At 32.8% G+C, this 19682-nt stretch overlaps 1 protein-coding gene across 4 annotated transcripts in view; it reads left to right on the top strand.

Annotated features, from left to right (window-relative positions):
* The window catches only part of CUNH12orf50 (chromosome unknown C12orf50 homolog), a 33924-nt gene extending 16092 nt beyond the window's left edge, over positions 1–17832 (top strand). For 2 of the 4 annotated variants that reach the window (XM_039869329.1, XM_039869327.1), the window contains exons 4-13: positions 4403–4561; positions 5438–5515; positions 5597–5710; positions 7557–7667; positions 8863–8970; positions 10344–10460; positions 11867–11971; positions 12225–12428; positions 14305–14397; positions 17507–17687. In XM_039869329.1, coding sequence (XP_039725263.1) covers positions 4403–4561; positions 5438–5515; positions 5597–5710; positions 7557–7667; positions 8863–8970; positions 10344–10460; positions 11867–11971; positions 12225–12428; positions 14305–14397; positions 17507–17532 — 1115 coding nt within the window. In that variant the 3' untranslated portion in view covers positions 17533–17687. Of the gene's footprint in view, positions 1–4402; positions 4562–5437; positions 5516–5596; positions 5711–7556; positions 7668–8862; positions 8971–10343; positions 10461–11866; positions 11972–12224; positions 13180–14304; positions 14398–17506 lie in introns of those variants that run through there. The other 2 variants (XM_039869330.1, XM_039869328.1) reach the window with 2 other exon arrangements.
* Positions 17833–19682: the final 1850 nt, after the last annotated feature.

The following is a 19682-nucleotide window of genomic DNA, read 5'->3' as shown; positions in this document are numbered from 1 at the left end:
ATTTTTTTTTTTTTTTTTACAAATTTTTCCCAAAAGAAAAATAGAAGATGAGGGAACATTTTCCAACTCATTTTATGAACCTGGTATTTTCTCTGATTCTAAAACCAGACTAAGCACAAGAAAACTAGACCAATATTCCTAATGAATATAGACACAAAAATAATAAAATTCTAGCAAACTAACTTAAACAACATAAAAAAAAGGATTATAGTACATGACCAAGGGGAATTTATCCCAGAAATGAAAGGTTGCTCTAACTTAAAAAAATTCAATTAATGTAATATACCAGATCAATAGAATAAAGATTAACTAACATGTGATTATAACAGATGACAAAAAGCATTTGAAAAATATTAGCATTTCGTGATAATAAAAACACTCGGCAAACTAGGAATAGAAAGAAAACTTTCTCAACCAGTTACAGGACACACATGAAAATTCAACAGCTAACATCATACTTAATGGCAAAAGCCTGAAAGCTTATCCCCTAAGATCAGGAACAAGATAAGGATGTTCTTTCTTCCAATTTATATTCAAGCCAAAAGAACTGGGCCAAAAAAACCAAAAAAACAAAAAAACAAAAAAAACAAATAAAAGGCATCCAGATTGGAAAGGAAGAAGTAGAATTATCTCTATTTGTACATAGCATGAAGGGTATACGATTAATATACAATAATTGATTGTATTTCTATAAACTAACGTAAACTGAAAATAAAATGAAAAAATTCTACTTACAATAGCATAAAATATAAAATATTTATGAATAAATTTAACAAAAGAAGTACAAAACTTTTACCCAAAATTACAAAATATTGTTGAAATAAAGAAACTTTTAAAGAATGGAATGATAACCTATGTTCATAGATTGGCTTTATTGTTAATATGGCAATACTTCCTAAACTGATCTGTAGATTTAATGCCACCCTTATCAAAATTTCAACTGACTTATTTGCAGATATTAGCAAGCTGATTCTAAAATGTATATGGAAATTTAAGGGACCCAGAATAGGAAAAACAATCCTGAAAACAAAGAATAAAGTTGTAGATCTCACTAATTAAAAAATCTAGAAATTACTAAAAAGCTACAGTAATCAAGACCATCTGATGCTGGCATAAAAATAAATATGCAGATCAATGGGATAGAATTGGGAGACCAGAAATAAACATTTATGTAAATTAGTTTATTGTCAATTGATTTTTAACAAGGGTGCACAAACTGCTCGATAAGGGAAAGAAATGGTGCTGGGACAACTAGATAACCACATAAAAATTAATTTGGACTTCTTATATCCTATTAAAAAATTAACTTAAAGTTGATCAAAGACCTAATTGTAAGAGCTAAAGTTATAAAATTCTTATAAGAAACTTTAGTTTATGCAAAGCCTTCTTAGATATGATACTAGAAGACCAAGAATCCAAAGAAAAAATGGACTGAATTTCATCAACATTTTTTAGAAACTTTTGTCTTTCAAAGAACACCATCAAGAAAGTGAAAAGACAACCAGCAGAATGGGAGAAAATATTAAATCATAGATCTGATAAGGGACTTGTATTTAGAACACAGAAAAAACTCATAACTCAATAATATAAAGACAACTTCATTATACAATGGGCAAGGACTCTGAATAGACATTTCTCAAAGACATAAATGGTCACTCAACTCATGAAAAGATGCTCTTCATTATTAACCATTAGATAAATATAAATCAAAAGCACAATGTGATCCCACTTCACACCCACTAGGATGGTTTAATCAAAAATATAAATGTTGACAAGGATGTGGAGAAATTAGAATCTTCATACATTGCAGGTAGTGAGTAATGTAAAGTGGTGCAATTTCTTTGGAAACCAGTCTGGCTCAAAAGGTTAAACATAGATTCACCATATGTCCTGGCTATTCCACTCATAGGTATACATCCAAGAGATGTGAAAGCATATGTTCTTACAAAAACTTGTACACAAATGTTCATACCAACGTTATTTATAACAGCTCAAACAGTGGAAACAACCCAAATGTCCATCCTCTGTTGAATGGGTAATTGTGGTATGTTCATACAAGGGAATGTTATTTGGCTATAAAAAGGATAAAGTATTGTTACAGGTGACAGCATGAATAAACCTTGAACACACTATTGTAAGTGGAAGAAGTCATGTACCAAAGACTACATGTGGTATGATTCCATTTATATGAACTAGTTAGAATAGGCAAATCCATAGAAACAGAAAGCATATTATGCCTGTATAGGCCTGGGGACATTGGGAGTCCATGAGGAGTAACTGCTAATGGGTATTGATCTATTTTGGAGTGATCAAATGTCCTAAAATTGATCATGGTGAAGGTTGCATATCTTTGTGAATACTAAAAAATCATTGACTTGTACACTTACATGTATGAATTGTATGGTATGTGAATTATACCTCAAAAAGCTTTTAAAAAATGTGACTAACATTTACTGCTTTGAATGTTCAGTGAAGCTTTTCTTTGTAGCTAAATATATCCCTAAGTCTTGGAAATATATTGAGAGTAGCTAAAAGACTTTGTTTAAAGACATGTTTTTCCTTTTGAGTTTCTTACTAGTACTCTCTTTTCATCGATGTCATGAGACTTTCTCTCAAGAGTGACATATTCTTTAACAATAGTCCAGAAATAAAAGAAGCAAATGTTTTGACAAGAATTCTTAAGTATTACCACACTCTACCATGCATTTGAATTCAGAACATTCCAACATGGACCTCAATAGTACTTTTTCTAATGACGTGTGTATCTAATACAAATTACCACCAATCAAGTGGCTTCGACAACTCAAATTTATTATTTTATAATTCTATAGTTTAGAAATTTGATGCAGATCTCTCTGGATTAAAATTAAGCTGTCTCCAGTGCAGCATTCCTTCTAGGGACTCTGACAGAGAATCTGTTTCCTTGCCTTTTCCAGTTTCTAGAACTACTCCTTGTACTCCTTGGTTCATGTCCCACTGCCTCCATCTTCAAAGTCAGCAGTGAATAGTCAAGTCCTGACATTGCATCACTCTGACCTAGCTTCCATTGTCACATCTCTTTTCCTGACTTTCTTTCTCTGCATCTCTCTTTCACTTTTAAAGACCCTCATGATTACCTTGGGCCCACCAGAATAATCCAGGATAATCTGCCAATTTTAAGGTCAGATGATTAACAGTCTTAATTTCATTTGCAGCCTTAACTCCTCTTTTCCATATAATTTAATATGTACATAAGTTATGGACATCTTTGGGAGGAGGGCATTATTCTGCCTACCATGCCATGATTTCCTCCTGGTAGAAATGTGTCTAAATCAAAGTAATGGAGGAAGCCCTATGAGTTCATGGTAGTTTCATTAATTAGTAAAGGCTAATTCCTCTTTTGGGCAATGTGCTACAGTAAATTTTGACATGAGCGAAGGGTAGATCTTTATGTTGTAAAGTGGAGAAAGGCTATTGTGAACTCAGGTCTGTTCTCAGGCAAACAAATTTTAGGGGAAAAATAGATGTAGACATTGAGGATCTGGAACAGCAGTGATTGCTTTCAAATTATTGGGATGACATAGTCACCAAAAGGCTTCCCATGACCCAGGACCCCAGTTAGATGATCATTGATTTGGGATAGTGGTTTCCAAACTTGGCTGACTTTGTAATTACCTGAGACATTTAAAAAATAATATCAGATTTCCAGGCTTTAAATCAGATCTTCTAATTCAGAAGTTCAGAAGCAGAGATGCAAAAGATGTTTTCAAAAATTTCTTTAACTGTCTCAGATAATTAGCCAGCTTAGATAACAATTGGTTTAGAAAACAGAGTGAAATTAGTAATGATATAAGATGCATGTGTTCACTAGCCACTTCTATTATTTTCTGGTTAGTTTTGAAGGTTACGGAACATGTAAATATGACCTAGCACTTTGACCAGTCTAACTACTGTGTAGCAAATAGAGAAATCTAAAAATATCATTCTTCTCATATCCAAGTAATCACCACCAGCTACAGAAAACTAGAACCATTGGATTTTTTCCTCTTTTGGACATATATACTTTGCCATTATAAGCTGTGCTTTATATGAGTTTGACTCTTGTTAATTTGTTATAATGTGATTAGTTAAGTTATATTATTATCCCACAGATCTATTATAAGAATATAGCAATGTTTGTGATCACTGCATTTTTATCAAAAGTGAGATATACAAAGTCATGGTTATAATCACTATCTAAAGTCTATTAATTAGCATATTATCTACATCTTACAGGCCAAATGTTGACTCTTTTTGTAAGTTAGCTTAATACACTTTTCAGAAATAAGAAGAGACACTTTGTAACCACATATGCAGTTAATCAGGACAACAGTTGATCATGAAATATTTCTGATAAGACTGAAATGTTGCATTTTATCTGTAGATATTACTCTACAGAAAGAAATTCAGGAAGGAACTCCACCCCTAACCCAGAGTCAGGAACCCCTGAAACCTCAGGAGAATATATCACGACCCATTCATCATCCTTTAGTTTTAAAAACTAACTTTGATGAAGAAGAGGAGGAAGGAGATGAACAAAATGGTTAGTAAACTTTTTCTCAGATTTAAAATGCACATTTGAAAAATTCATATTTTCTACATATTTGTTTAACTATTAGGGGTTTGTAATGTAATACATAAGGCAGATTTTGATGAGAAAAATAGCTTTAAATTTATTAAGTATAGTAAATTAATTAAGTTCTAATTTGTTCTATGTCTACACATGCTTATCATTTGGATTGGAAGGCTTTTGTTGTATGAGGGGTGGAAGACAGATCTCATGATCGAATATGTACAGTTGCTTGTAGGAATACTAATAATTTATTTATATATAACAACTTTTATTATATGATTACATCTGTTTCATTATCCCAAGTAATCTTTGCAAAAGTATAAACAACTTTAGAAACTAGTTCTTTTTCATCCTAGTCTATCCTATTCCTCCCATATTATCATCACACTGTGGTGCTAATAAGTATATATAAAAAAGATAAAAATGCAGGAAAATAAACTCACTCTGTCTTTGCCCTGAAATGTGGCTACAGGCCACATAGTTTCTGTGCCCAAGAATACATGGGCTTATTTATTCCTGTTTTTGTCTGCTTTAGCACCAAGTCTCCCCTTCCTACACCTTCCTCCAAACAAATATGATCTCAACATGATAATCTATTATGTCCAGCTTCTCATCTCAAAATACATAATGTATATAGTTAGTAATTTTTTCTCTTGATTGATTCTAATAGATGAAATATAGCAATTAGAAACATTGACAACATGCAAGTTATTGATTTTAGAAATTAAAAAAATAAAATAGTAATCCACCCATGAGAACAATGTTTGGGATTTTTCATTCTGGTTTATAAATTTTCAGATTATTTGACTTTGGGACAATTTAATTTAAAAAAAATATATCCTATAGATGCTTCTAGTTTATGGACAAAGACTCCTGAAGAAATTGAAGAAAAAAGAGCAATAAAGGAGATGTGTTATAAATCTGGTAAGCAATCAAACATTTGTGGATTTTCTAATACTTGATGTGATAAATATACTAACCATTGCTTTTCTTATGGGAGATCAGGTGAATACTACAGATTTCATACTCCTCCAGATATTTCATCATCAAAAAGCATAGCTTCTACAGCAGAAAAAGAGTTAGAAAAACCTTTGGAAAATGGCAGAGAATTGCAAGAAGGTAATTAAAATTCAGCATTTCAAGGTGATGCATAAGAGGTACTTGGTGTGATAGGCTGTAAATTATTTAGTAAGATTCACACTAGAGTTAAATGATAAATAATACATAAGAATTGAGAGTGAGAAGAACGTGCTTTTATTGGATGACTTAAGTTTAATATAAAAAGCTGCCACTAATATAATTATGCTTTCCCAGAGGAGCCATGAAATAAATAGACTTCGTAACACATGGTAACACTACATACCCCATGCAGTAATTCTGTAAATAATTTGCTTTTACCATTTTATTTGTCTATGAAAATAAAACTCCCTGTGAAATAGGTGTATATTTTTCTTTATGAATGGAAAGGACAACCCAGCCCTAGAAGGACAAAAGGGAGGATCACAGAATGATGTTAGTGGCAGAACAAGGGTACATTTGTTCATTGAATGAGGGGCCTTCTGCGTAAGCAGGCAATTCCAAGGGCAATGCAGATGAATAACTCCAAGGCTGGGCCTTTCATGGATTTTATACTTTGGTGATTCTGATTTTTCTTCTGGTGAACATTTTTCCTTTGAAGGCAAGATAACAACATTGTTTTCTGGACATAAAATCAGGAACTCGGAGAAAATCCATGATGCCATAAGTTTATGTAATTTTCTTGCCCTTAGGATGAGCTGAAAAACGATCTTTGCAGTAGTAGGAGAGATTTGAATCCCTTCCTACCCTTAAAAATGTATAAAATGTGTATTATGTATTTATAATTTCTCCTAGGATCAAGATGAGTGTGATAGGATAAAGAATAAAGTACCTGTCTTGCAAGTACATTATATAGCAAACCATTTAAACATATGGCAGTAGGTGGCAGCAACATACCACCAAATGGTAGAACAATCAGAAAACTAATTGATACAGGTGAGAGCCTTCTAGGGAAGGAAGGACAAGAACAAGTTAGCAATGAATATTAAAAATGATAGATCATAAAGACAATTATAGGCACTTTCACTTTACATTATGTTTTTAAAAGCCTTTTATTTTTAAATAATTTCAGTTAATTCACTAAAACCCTTTACCTAGATTTCCCCAAATGTTAGCAATTCACACATGTGATTTTTCACTTTATCACTTAAATGAAACATTGTTGTTATTATTTGTGAATTATTTGAGAGTAAAGTTTCAGACGTGATGACCTTACGTAAATGTTACATAACTGTAGTATAAATAAAAAATCAAGAAATCACCACTGATACAATATCATTTACAAACTTTTTTTTTTTTTACAAATTTCACCAACTGTGTCATCAATTCCTTTATAGCAAACTGAAGTTTTTTTTCCTGGTTTAAAATCTAATCCAGAACCATGTGTTTCATTAGTTTGTCATGTCTCTTTTATTCTGCTTTTAAAAGTTTATTTTAGAAGAAAATTTGAGATGTATAAGGGGAATGGTGAGAATTATTTATCACAGCATAATTAGCATATTTTAGTCAATAGTAGACTAATATTTTTTACTCAATTTCATGGTGAATAGATATACAAATAAACATTACAGAATTCATTATATTAAAAATATTAAATGAATTAAATATACATACACAATAATGTTAGATTGCTTAAATTTTTTAATTGGCATTTTATAAATTATCCACATAGGAAAATAAATTTGCTCTATGCTTTCCTGATAATTATAAAATTTGCTTAAATTCATGTATTTATAAATTTATTGTTCTTCATATCATTATACAAACAATACTTGCATTAACTTTTAGGCATCATCATAAATTTTACTATCATCATAAATTCTATCATAAACTTATGTAAGCACCTAGTAATTCCTGGGATGACTTTTCAAAATTTTTTTATATCTAGGGGATGGTCTTACAGTTCCAACAAAATTTAGCCTATTTGAAAGTCAAGGTGAGATAAAAGCATTATTGGATAGGAAACCAAGGACTGACATTGCTGCTTTCGAAAACGGAGGTGAGTTATTTTATTACTGGTTGATTCCTAATGTATCATCTTGTAGTAAATGAGTCTGAATTTTCTCTCATAACTAATTTTGTTTCATCAAAGTCTTTTTAGCATTTTTATTGTTGGCTTTGGGTAAACTCCTTGAGGCCAGGAAGTGTACTTAATCAATTGGCATAGATGAATCCCTGTAGTAGAATGTCTGGCACCTGGTGTGCACTCTGTAAATATTTGTAGAATAAATTACTTTCTGTTTGAACAATTAAATGACTGGATGAATGCAGACATGTTTATAAAATTTATGGATGACTGAAAATTAATATGTTAGAATGATGAGCCAAATTTAATAAGGCAAACTCAAACTGGGATAAACAAAGCTTTGCATTTAAGATCAAGACATCAATGCTAGGTTTACTTCAATTTGGCAAAGTCCTCACATGATACAGATTGTGAGGAAAAAATAAGTGTTTTTTTTGTTGGTTGTAAGGTCTCAGTGATGTGTGTTAGCTAGCAAATAGCTAAGGTAAACTAACATTGAATTATTAGAAGTAGTATAGAAGATAATTAAATGTTATAAGTAATTTAGAGTACTCAATAGTGTCTGACATATAGAAGAACGCTCCATAAAGGTCGAATATTATTGTATTAGTTTCGCTGAATTTTGTACAAGGCAGTCCACATTTGGGTGTCACCTTTAAAAAAGGTTATTTGAAACAATTATTTTATGTTGAGAAAGAGTGACTTGTGTGGTTAATCATCTAAAAATTAAGTACATGAGTAAAAATTATTGTAGCTACAGATATTTATCCTGCGAAAAGGAGACCTTTAAGGAACATAAAAAACTGCTTTCATATGTCTGGAGATATTATATGGAAGATAAATTATATTTACTTTGAATATCTCTAAAGAGTGGTAAAAGGTGGAAGCAAAAACTGTTATACATTAAAGGAAAATTAATTGTGTTGACTATGTAAAATTCCTTGCAATTATCAGTATGTAAATATAATACTGTATATTCATATACATAGATATGCCTGTGTGTTAATCTAAGTGTATATAATACTGAAATATGGGGATGGTATCACTGGGAGGTGTTTAAACAAAAGTGGATAAAAGAGGTATTGTAGAAGAGAGTAATCCTGTATCGAAAGATAGTTTCGTACAACTTTCTGCCATCATTGCCACTGATAGTAAGTTATTGTCATAGGAGGTGATTGTTCCATTCCACAGAGGATCATATTTCTTGGAGTAGATGAAAATGAAGCTTTAACTGAGGACAAAGAAATCACCGTATCAAAATGTTCAAATATTAAAGGTAATAAACCATTTATAATTTTAATCAATCTGTAATTGGGATAGATAAGTTAAACATAAAGCTTGATTATAGTAGGCAAGGTAATAAATACAGTGCAATAGACAGGTAATAAATAAGAATATATACTAAATACACTAAATGGGAGTGAAGAGCCCTAAGGTTCCAGCCCTGGCTCTGTCACTAATTTTTTTACCATGGGACTTATCTAATTAGCCTGAAAAATTCACTAGTTAGGCTACCTAATTTCTAGGAGCGTAGCTAGCTCTAAAGTTATTGGTTCTCTTAAACAGTAATATCGGGTCACTTTCAGTTTCTTTTTCCAACTTCAAATATTCAGTATGATAGAATTTTCCTAGAAAGCTTTGTTTGTGAACACTGTGAAGTTTTAATCTCATGATAACTTTCATGACTTCCCCATTTAATAATTATAATTAATTATAGCCTGTGAATAATCAAGAGATAGGATAATAAAATACGACCTCTATAGTTTTATGCTGCTTAGAATTCCCCAGTTGATATCACTCTGCTGGGCAGCTCTCTTAGTCACAGACTAAAAACACATCTGTCCTGCAGTTAGAGGGCTTTACATAGTCTCCATCCGATTATTAACCTACTTTATCTACTGTTTTTCCCACCATTATATGTTCTCAAAAATAAGAAAAGTCATTTGTAATAAAATTAAAGAAATCTTGTGGAAAATTATGTGTAAATTTCTCTTCTCTCTCAGAGATAAAAAAGTTTTGCCCAATATATCAAAAACAACAACAACAACAACAACAACAACAAAACAAACACAAAAAACCTAAAGCTACACTAATAACAGTAGCTACTATCCACATGTGGCTGTTTAAATTAATTAAAATTAAATAAAACAAAAATTCAACTCTTCAGTTGCACTAGCCATATTCCAAGTGTTCAATATCCCCAGGTGACTAGCAGCTATCATTTTGAACAACACAGATTTAGACAATTTTCATTACTGAAGAAAGCTCTGTTGGGCAGCCCTGATCCAAAGTATAGAAAAAGTGAAAGTTGTAAATTTAAAATATTTTTGGAACTTAATTTAAATTGGCACATTTGATGTAAATTTGATCACCTTTTAATTCTTTTGTATGGAGTTATTAAAAATATTGCCATAAATATATAACTTACATATTGAACATAATATCTGTGTTTCTGAACTCTAATGTTATGTTAGTAATAAAATTTGGAAACTCTGAATTAATTACAGAAATTCAGTAATTGTTCTTAAAATTAATGTACATATATTTTAGAGAGGTATAACCATCATATAGTGTTTGAAAAGTGAAATACCAACCGAGACACTTCTTTTACTAATACTGACATTTTATTTTCTTAATTTGCTTTAAAAGATAACAAGGACAGTCCTCATCCAAAGCGTTCCCTAACTACCCGACTAGTACCTACAACGCATGTATTAAATGCTACTGAGAATATCAGTATGAAGTGCAGAGAGGACCCCTCTTCAAGTGAGAGCTCTATCTCTTTTTGGCCTTAGATATATTTGTCTTATCATGAATTTGTTTTGCTTATTTGAAATAGAATTTTAAAAAAGAAAGAAAAAAGGATGGTTTAAAAATTATTCAGGATTAAGAATTAAAGACAATATTTTTCTACTAACTCTGACAATGAATTGTGATGTAGGTCCTAGTAAATAATATACTTTCCCACTATTTTAATTAAGGTATTAAAATTAATAACACTATCTGCTTGGAAGATTCATTAGTATGATATTTTAACCCATATTGGAATACATCGACATGCTTTTATTATGTTTTGGGGACATTTTTCTTTGTTTAGCTTCTCCATACCATTCTGAGCTCTGAGCTACTTTTCTTGATACAATTAAGACTCATGAATCTTCCTCTCTTTCCTTTGCTCTTTCCTCCTTTCCTTTATTTTATTTATTGAACCCACAGAATATTTTGGGATCCTAGCTAGTCACTAAGGGAACTGTGATGGTTTACCCCCAAGAAGTTCAGTTTAGTGGTACTTTTTAAAAATATGGTTTCCAAAACCTAGGGGTGGGAGATTGGAAGTAAGGGTGGAGCATGATGTTTAGAGAGAAGGCAGTGAATCAGTTTCATTGAAGGCCTGATTCTTTAGCTGAGGTGGAGAGCTAGAGAAAGACATTTATTAGTCCACTATAGAGAATGAATGTAATCTATGTAGCACATTTGTTAGTTGTGCATGTTTTGGATCTCTGCACAGAGAAATAACAAAGAATGCCCTCTCTACTAAATTGTTTTAAGATTCTCTGAGAAATGTACCTTAAAAGTTCCTGGAAAACTGGGTATACATATACAAATTTTGATGAAAAAATATGCAAGTAAAAAGTGAATAATTTAGTGATCGTAGCACTTACGAATTCTGATTATTCAGTCTTGTATCACCAAACCATTTGTACACAAAACTTCTTAAGATTTTAAAAGATAAGGTAAAATTCACTGAATGTATTTTACGTTAATCTATCTTTTTAAGATGTAATAAGTTTGGCTAAAAATATACAAAAGGATTTATATTCAAAATAATCCTAAAACTACTTAAAATAACATTATGAGATAGATATATAATTATATTTGAAGTGTAATTTTATGTTCTTTTAAAAGAATCCACACATTCCTTTGGACAAAAGCATTTTTCTCTGAGGAATGCTACCTATTGAAAGTTTTCTCATCTATTTTCAAGATAGATTTTTTTGGGGAGTACTTAAAAATAAATCACCCTTTGTTCTAGAGAGTAAAGTATTAGGGTGGTGAATTTATTTTTTCTCTTGCTTGACATGTGAATGCACAGATATGTAATTACCACTTACAATAATTTTCAGATGAAAGCATCTCTTTAAAAAACTGTAATAATTTGTATCTCCTCTAAGTGAATGATGTCCAGCCAGTGAGGAAGCCTCATTTTAAAGGCGTGAAAAAAAGAAAATGGATTTATGATGAACCTAAGAACTTTCCTGGCCCAGGAATGCGAAGAGGTAAAGTGTCTATATATTTGATATTTCTAAATTGTAATTTGAAAAGAGATTAAATATCAAATAATATTTTATGCATGAAAAACAAATTACTGTTGTGAAATGTTATTTTAGATATCAACCCAACTCCAATAAACTTAGTTCTTTTAGCTTACATTGTCTTCCATTGTGCTATCAAACACTTAAAGTGCAATATATTTTCTATGGGTATGAAACCAGCTTGTTTTTACCATTCCTTTGCCTCTGTCTTTTACAGCAGTGCAGGCCCCAAATCCCAAAAATAAAATGAGTTACCATCGCAATCATAAAAATGGAAATGCCGAGAATGCATCCCATATCCATGTTCAGAGGGATGCTGTCAGGACTGTCTCATTAAGTGCAACTCCCCGCAGCAGACCCACAAACGGTTTCTACAACAAAGTCAATGTTAACAAGGAACCCAAACTCAACCTCTGTCCAGGTGAGGCTCTTCACTTATATAGTTTACTGATGTCTGTAGTTTACATACCCATGGAATTTCCTAATGGTCCAACTAATCTTCACTGCTACCTACTCCTCCCCTCTCCTTTTTCCAGGCCATCACCACCGTCTTAGAAAACCAGTGAGAGTATTTCTTCCATGTGCAGTAGTGAACATAATTTAAAGGATATGGAAGAAAACATGTTGGTGCAGATGACTTGATATTGAACTACCTTAGAGTTTTGTCTCAGATCACTGCACTTTTTCCCCCCTGGATATCTTTATTTCACTCTCGAAAATTTTTTTCAAATGTTTGACATTTTCTTGTCTCACTATCTGCAGTGTTTTAATTATCACTTTCAAGCTAATGCCTTGGCTTTTCTTTAGACCCTCATGATTACTTTCTGAAGGGGTTAGTTAGTTTGGGGTTAACTGATATTTTTGACAACCTCACATCTCTCCCATCATGGACAGATTGCTTCTAAATCATTTCATCATGTAATAGGCTAAATTATGGTATGTGTCAGGAAGTACAAGGCCACAAGGAAGGTGGGAACAAAATATTTTTTTCTTCATGTCTCAGATGAATTTTTCTCTTTTGAAGTTGGGTTTCACTTTTCTCAATTTAACAAAAAGTGACTCGATTACTTATTATTTCATGTTTATATTTTCCTATGTTCACACTCTAGTAAGTGGAGCTCTGAGTGTTGTATGCTTTATGAAATATAAGTAAAAATTCTATGTCTCTTTTAGGTTCTTTTTTCATAATTTAAATAGAAGTTAGCTTTATTTAAATTGTTTTTCTCCATTTTTTTTTAGAATAGAATGATGTGTGGATTTATACATAAAAATAAGAATATTTTTAGGTGATATAAGCTTTGATTTCTTACTATTATTATTTTATTATTAATTTATTATTTACTGTGATTATATGGCTGTGAAGAATAGAATGACTACCAGAATAATTTGGTGATGTTATATACATTTGTGTTAAGGTAGCCATAGTTATACTCATGATTGCTTTTGCATCATTAGTGCAAATGTTGACACAGGAGGAAAAAGCAAATACATTTTTAGTATTATTATGGACCAGGCTTTGAGAATCACAGAGGCATACTAATACTTGAAAACATAAATACAACATTGTTAGATGATAGTTCAAATACACAGCTGTCAGAGGAAAGTAGATATTTAAGGTTGAAGTCATTATATAAATGCTTTGGTTTCCTGGGACAGTGAGTTCATTATGGCAGCACAATTATTGCCATCATGGGTCTTCCTTCTTTCTTTCTTTCTTTCTTTCTTTCTTTCTTTCTTCTTTCTTTCTTTCTTTCTTTCTTTCTTTCTTTCTTTCTTTCTTTCTTTTCTTTCTTTCTTTCTTTCTTTCTTTCTTTTTCTTTCTTTCTTTCTTTCTTTCTTTCTTTCTTTCTTTCTTTTCTTTTCTTTCACTTTCTTTCTTTTCTTTCTTTCTTTCTTTCTTCTTTCTCTCTTTCTCTCTTTCTCTCCCTCCCTCTCTTCCTTCCTTCCTTCCTTCCTTTCTTTGAAACCACAAATATTAGCAAAATTCTATGTAAAATCAAGTTAAAGCAAGGCCATGAAGTATTTTGATCATATTCAGATACCATACTCTCCTCTAGCTTAGTCTCATGGGAGAGAGCCTTATCTGAGGAACTGGGCAGCCAATGAAGAGATGTGTAACAATTTCATTGATAATGTAAATGGTCTTGATAAGCTCACTTGTGTCCCTGATCTCTTAGCTTTGAAATGGTAAAATAAGAATAACTTTGCCTCTGAGATGTTTGTAAGTTTGAAACACTCCTGGAATATGATTTTAAAGTTATACAATATTTAACTCGAGTCTTTTTTTTTTTTCTCAGATAAATATATGTCAACATCATATAATGGTTCAGCCTGGCGAAAAAGAATTCCTTTTTCAAAAACATATTCAAAAACTGAAAAGATAAGTACAGGTAAATATTTACTAGTGATTTTAATGTATCATACAATTTCAAAAATAAATGACAAGTTTTTAAGCTCAAGGAACATTTAAGAAAATTTTTCTTATATAGATGAACATAATTACTTGGAGTTTAGTAGATCTCTGTCTACTAGCAATGTAATTTTACTTTGTTTTATTGTGTTCTTTCCCTATTTTTATGTGTTATCAGAAATCTTTTGATATATTTCTCTCCTTTGCTACAAGCATAGTAGTTGCAGAAATGATATATATTAAGATGTATTTTTCGTTGAACTACAAAGCAAATATAGAAAACCCTGTTTTGACACAAAATATTAAAGCCCTACTATATCCACCATAGACAAATATTGTTGGTAGAGAGTGACAGGGCCCCTGAAATGAAGTTTCCAGGCCAGGAAATTCAAAGTGACTGTGGTTTCCCTCTTGTGCTCTGTTCTCTGGGGATCCTGGAAATCTCTTCGGGGGAGAAGTTTGTAGCAGACCTGACCGCAGGTGGTTCTTTTGCTAAAAAGCTTTGTGTCTTCTCCCACCTTATCCTGGGGCTGGCTCAGTAGTTCTGGAAAACCACACAAGATTAAATTTCAGTTACTCAGAAAACTGAACCTTTCAGAAAAAGTTCTCAGTAGGAGTTCCTACCTAAATCAGTAGCCTAGAACTTTCGGAATCATCTGAAATCCAAAGGATCTTATACAAGAGCTTCCCAGAATGAATCAGAACACATTCAGACTAGAAACGGTTCCCTTTCCAAAATAAATAGCTTGGATCTTCTAAACCGGTATTTCTCTAAAATCTTTTGACTGCAACTGGGACTTTGTATGCAGATTTGTATATATATTTATGTATTGGAATCAGTTGTTTTCTTTTTTTCCCCATCTCTTCCTAAAACATTTACTGCAAGATAGCTCTGCTGCAACACTATTTAATTGACCATATTGTCTCTTAACTTTGTGTGGTTTTCACATGTGATTGCACTTAATTAGGGGGGCGAAGGAGGTAAAAAGTCGATGAAAATCCTGAATAAAGCTACAAGTTGTTGAGCCATTTCTTTTCCTCCCATGGTTTCCTTGTGGCTGAGATATCCTTTCGGAGTTTTAATAGAGGCGCTCCTCACCCCTGCCCTGTCTCAGTGACTGTTCCTGTATCCCAGGAGCCTTCTCCCCTCCCATCCCGGATAGTTAAGCATGAATTGCAGAAGGATTTGGGGGAGAGAGGAGTCACTTCAGAGCATGAAACATGTACCATCCATGTATAGCACAGGAAAGGGGAAGGATGTGACAGGAGATTAGCGATAAAACCACTTTTTTCCTTTTAACATGGAGAGTAATGAGGAAGGTATGCGAGGCGGCAAGAGACCAGATACAGGGCTGAGCCACTTATTAGGTGTCCCCTTCTGCTTTTCTCCCATCACCTCCAGCTATACCAGGCCCCAGGTGCAGAAAGATCAATGATTGAATTCCCCTTAAAGTTTATAAGAATCTGAGCATAAAAAGGATCTGCTTGCATTTCCCAGATGCAACCTAGTGGAGAAAGCTTTAGAGAGAATTTCTCAATGCCATCTGATGGTGGTGGGGGTAGGGGAGGACAAGCTGTGTCTAACATAAGAGGGCTGGAAATGGCCTCTTGAGATTTCCAAGCTCCACGGTTGCTTGGGAGGCATTGTATGGTCCTGTGAGTTTCGAGTGAAAGTGAGTACCTGCAAGAGAGGACCAGTGGATCTACATACAGTATCCTGCTGGGACTGAGGGGATAACATCCGACTAATGCCTTTGTGAATAGGCCCTATTGGTAGGGAAGGCTCAGCTGTAATCTCAACAGATTGCTCTGCCTGGGAATTCATTAGAAAACAAGCCATCATCAACCAATCAAACTCTTGTTACTTTAAATATGGTCTGAGGGCCATCATCAATGACACCACCTGGGAGTTCATTAGAAATGTGGAATCTCCATCTCATACCTGCTGAATCAGAATCTGCATTTTAACAAGATCTCCAGGTGATTAGAATGCACATTAAAGTTTGAGAAACCTTAGACTATATTTTCTGGGCCGCCATTCACCAACACGTAACCCAGACCTTGTTGAGGCACAAGATTGTTGAGATGATATTCTCTCCCTATTTGTCACACAGCAACAAACTTCTCCCCTGTCTTAACCCTAGAAATTAAGATAAGCCGCAGGGAGATAGGGAAGGAAGAAAAACTTTTGAGGAAGAATCTGGATGTGATTGAAATAAAAATGTGAAATAACTAAGAAATCACTGATTTCGACAAAGTTTATATGCAAAGAACCAGATAAGTTTTCTATATCAGGCAGAATGGGACTAACAGTCAAAAAATTAAAAACAATTATAACAAAATAAAGTTAGTTTTCTTAATTACCTGAGCTTTGACTGGGAAATTCATAATCCCTAAACTCTTCTCTTTTCCAATTGTTGTCATCACTAGAATGAGATTAGCTTGTATCTCCTCCCCTGCACTTCCTGCTAGGGCACAGAGGAGTGATTTCAGCATCGCCCAGTGGACAGATGGACTGCTGGAGGGAGGAGGCGGAAAACACAAGTTGCCACTAGTCTATTCCTCTAAGAAATATCTGGGTATCAAGACCACAGAAGTATAAATAGAAGAGGAGGAGCATTTTGGGAAAATGTCATTGGATACTGTGAGGATAATGCAATAGGAAAGGAAAATGTGTCTTTGGGAATCGAGAAAAGTAGCTGAAGGCAATTAGAGATGTCATTCTCATTGTCAGCCTTCCCTTGGGGCCACATGCCCTTTCTGATAGGGATATAGCTATTGCGACTGGAAATGCCTGTCTACATAAGATGGAACATTTAGTCTGTTCATTCTGGATACCCCATGGTACAGCCTTATATATAGCATTATTTCCATTCTCTCCATCCCTTCATCCAAATTCAAAACATAGTAAGCTTTGGAAAGAAGTGAGATTAGTTTGAATGGCATTTTGAAAATTTATGAATTAAAACAATAGCTTAGTTTTTGTTTTGCCTTTAGACTTATGGTAAGTAATTAGCAAAAGATATGCAAAATATTGGTACCCTGAAAATATTGGAAAAGAAAATGATTCAAATAATTTATTTTATTAGAGCCAAGAAGAAATGGGAGCAAGTAAACCTGGAGATTGAGAGAAGAGAAAAACGAGAAAAGAGAAAAGTGCCAGACCTCATTTGATTTACAATCAAAAATGAAAATTCAAAGAATGAGATATTGAAGTACTCCATAGTATATACTGGGTAGCCAAAGATGATAAAATGCAAATTCTGAAAATAAGATGCAGGACGTACATTGTGCTCTTTCAAAACTGATAAAAATGCAAATTTCAAACAGTTGCCTGTGTATTTCTATAGGTCTGGAATTCATTTGATGCATTGCCACAGACATTTAATAAAATTTAAAAGTTTGACAATTAAAATCATTCTTTAATTGTAAATTAAGTTAGATTGCACAGATTTAGGAGTACAGTTGTGCCTTTGATCTCTGTTTCACAGTATTCTTTACAGAAGGAAATTCACATTTTCTTTCTTTACCTAGGTTTTAAGCTGAGCCTTCAGCGATAATAACAGATAAAGTGTAAACAAATTCAGTAAAGTCCCTGGGTTACAGTTTGGTGATGAGCATGTTAGTAGAATTCCAATAGGAAATACACTTCGATGTGTTGTAGAAATGGACAGATTGGTTTTTTACGCAGGGCAGTCGCTAAACAATGTCTTTTAATGGGCAACTACAAAATCTATCTGCTGAGACATGCTACATTCAAAACTGAAAAATAAATTTTCCTATTATGAAAACAAAAATTATACAATCATATTGGAGTAAAGGACTTGTTAAAAGAAAAAAAAAGTGAATCAATAACCTGGTGTCTCAAAAGTCTTTGTGAGGTTTTAAGGCTTTTATAACTCCAGAAATATAAATGCTTACAGATGTAAGAGAGACACTATTTGAAAAAAACTTATTTCCATTTCTTTTGCACTTGTTTAGAATTGTGTATCTTGAATAACAATTTTATTTAATTTTTAAAATTTCATCTGCAGAGTGACTAAAACAAAAACTTAGTTAAAAATTTATTCTTCAAATTTAAAAACAAATATGAGCAATATAAGTAATTTTTCAAATGATTTTTTTTAAAGTTTGTAGCCTTTATACTTCTGAGTTTATTGAAGCTCAGAATTTCACTAAGACTTGGGACACCCTGTATTTATATTTTCATCCATCTGTGGTTATTAATAGCCTCTCTTCATTTTTTCTTTTTGTGTGTGTGTGTGTGGAAGGGAATTAAGGTTCTTAAAAATATTTTATTTTAAACATTTTATAAGACGTGAGTCCAGCTTGTAAGTAATAAACCTAGTTTCCAGCTTCTAATGGTGTTCTGTCTACCTACTTTAAAAAACATGAAGATGTTATCATAAATAAATAGAAACGAAAACTGTGCCAGCAAAATATCTTGGTGAGATAGATTTGAGAAGGATGTAGGACAAGAGCTGAGTTGAAAAACTGTCTATATAGAGGCTCGTAGGAAACATCCTATAATTCCACTTAACCAACAGGTGGATGTCCTTCTAAAGCTTCGACTCATGATGAAGAAGGAAGAATTGTAAGAGGGCAATTCAAGGCATCTTTCTTGAAGTACAGATTCTCAGTGTGTATCTTTATTACATCCAAAATGCTGAGGAATCAATGAGGAATTGAGAAAATGTGAAGGAGTGCTTGAATGTGTTCATGTATTATCTCAGAATAAATGAAAATTTTTATTATGATAAATATGTCTTAAGGACCAAGTAGATTATTGCATTACCAACTTTATTTTTATATTTGTGATTTAGGGAAAAGGCAATTAGTTTAAATGGGGTAAACTAGTAACTGAGAAGAAAGGAGATAACAGATCTTACCTAAATTAAGAAAAGATAGAGGATGACAAAGATAGTTAGACAACCAAAAAATTTAGTAAGCCAGCAGAGAGTGTGCTTGCTAATTCTTACTTGAGATCTTTAAGAAAATGGTAAATTTAAGCAGTGTAATGGGAACACTTGTTTTGATTTTCAATTTAAAGGTAATTATTTTGCATTCACAATTAAATGTGTTCACTGTAGGATTTTATAGATACCTTTCATCAGTTTAAGGACATTCCTTCTATACCTGTGAATATTTTAGATTATATGGGAAAAGGAATTTAATGTTGCTTAATCACCTGATCTTAAAATAGTAAGACTATCTTGGATTATCTAGATAGGTTAATTTTATGTATCCAAAATAATACTTGACTTG

This window comes from Pteropus medius, unplaced genomic scaffold, assembly GCF_902729225.1.
Source record: "Pteropus medius unplaced genomic scaffold, Ma_sr-lr_union100, whole genome shotgun sequence".
In the NCBI taxonomy this organism is placed as follows: Eukaryota; Metazoa; Chordata; class Mammalia; order Chiroptera; family Pteropodidae; genus Pteropus; species Pteropus medius.
This window is presented reverse-complemented; position numbering and strand designations above follow the sequence as displayed.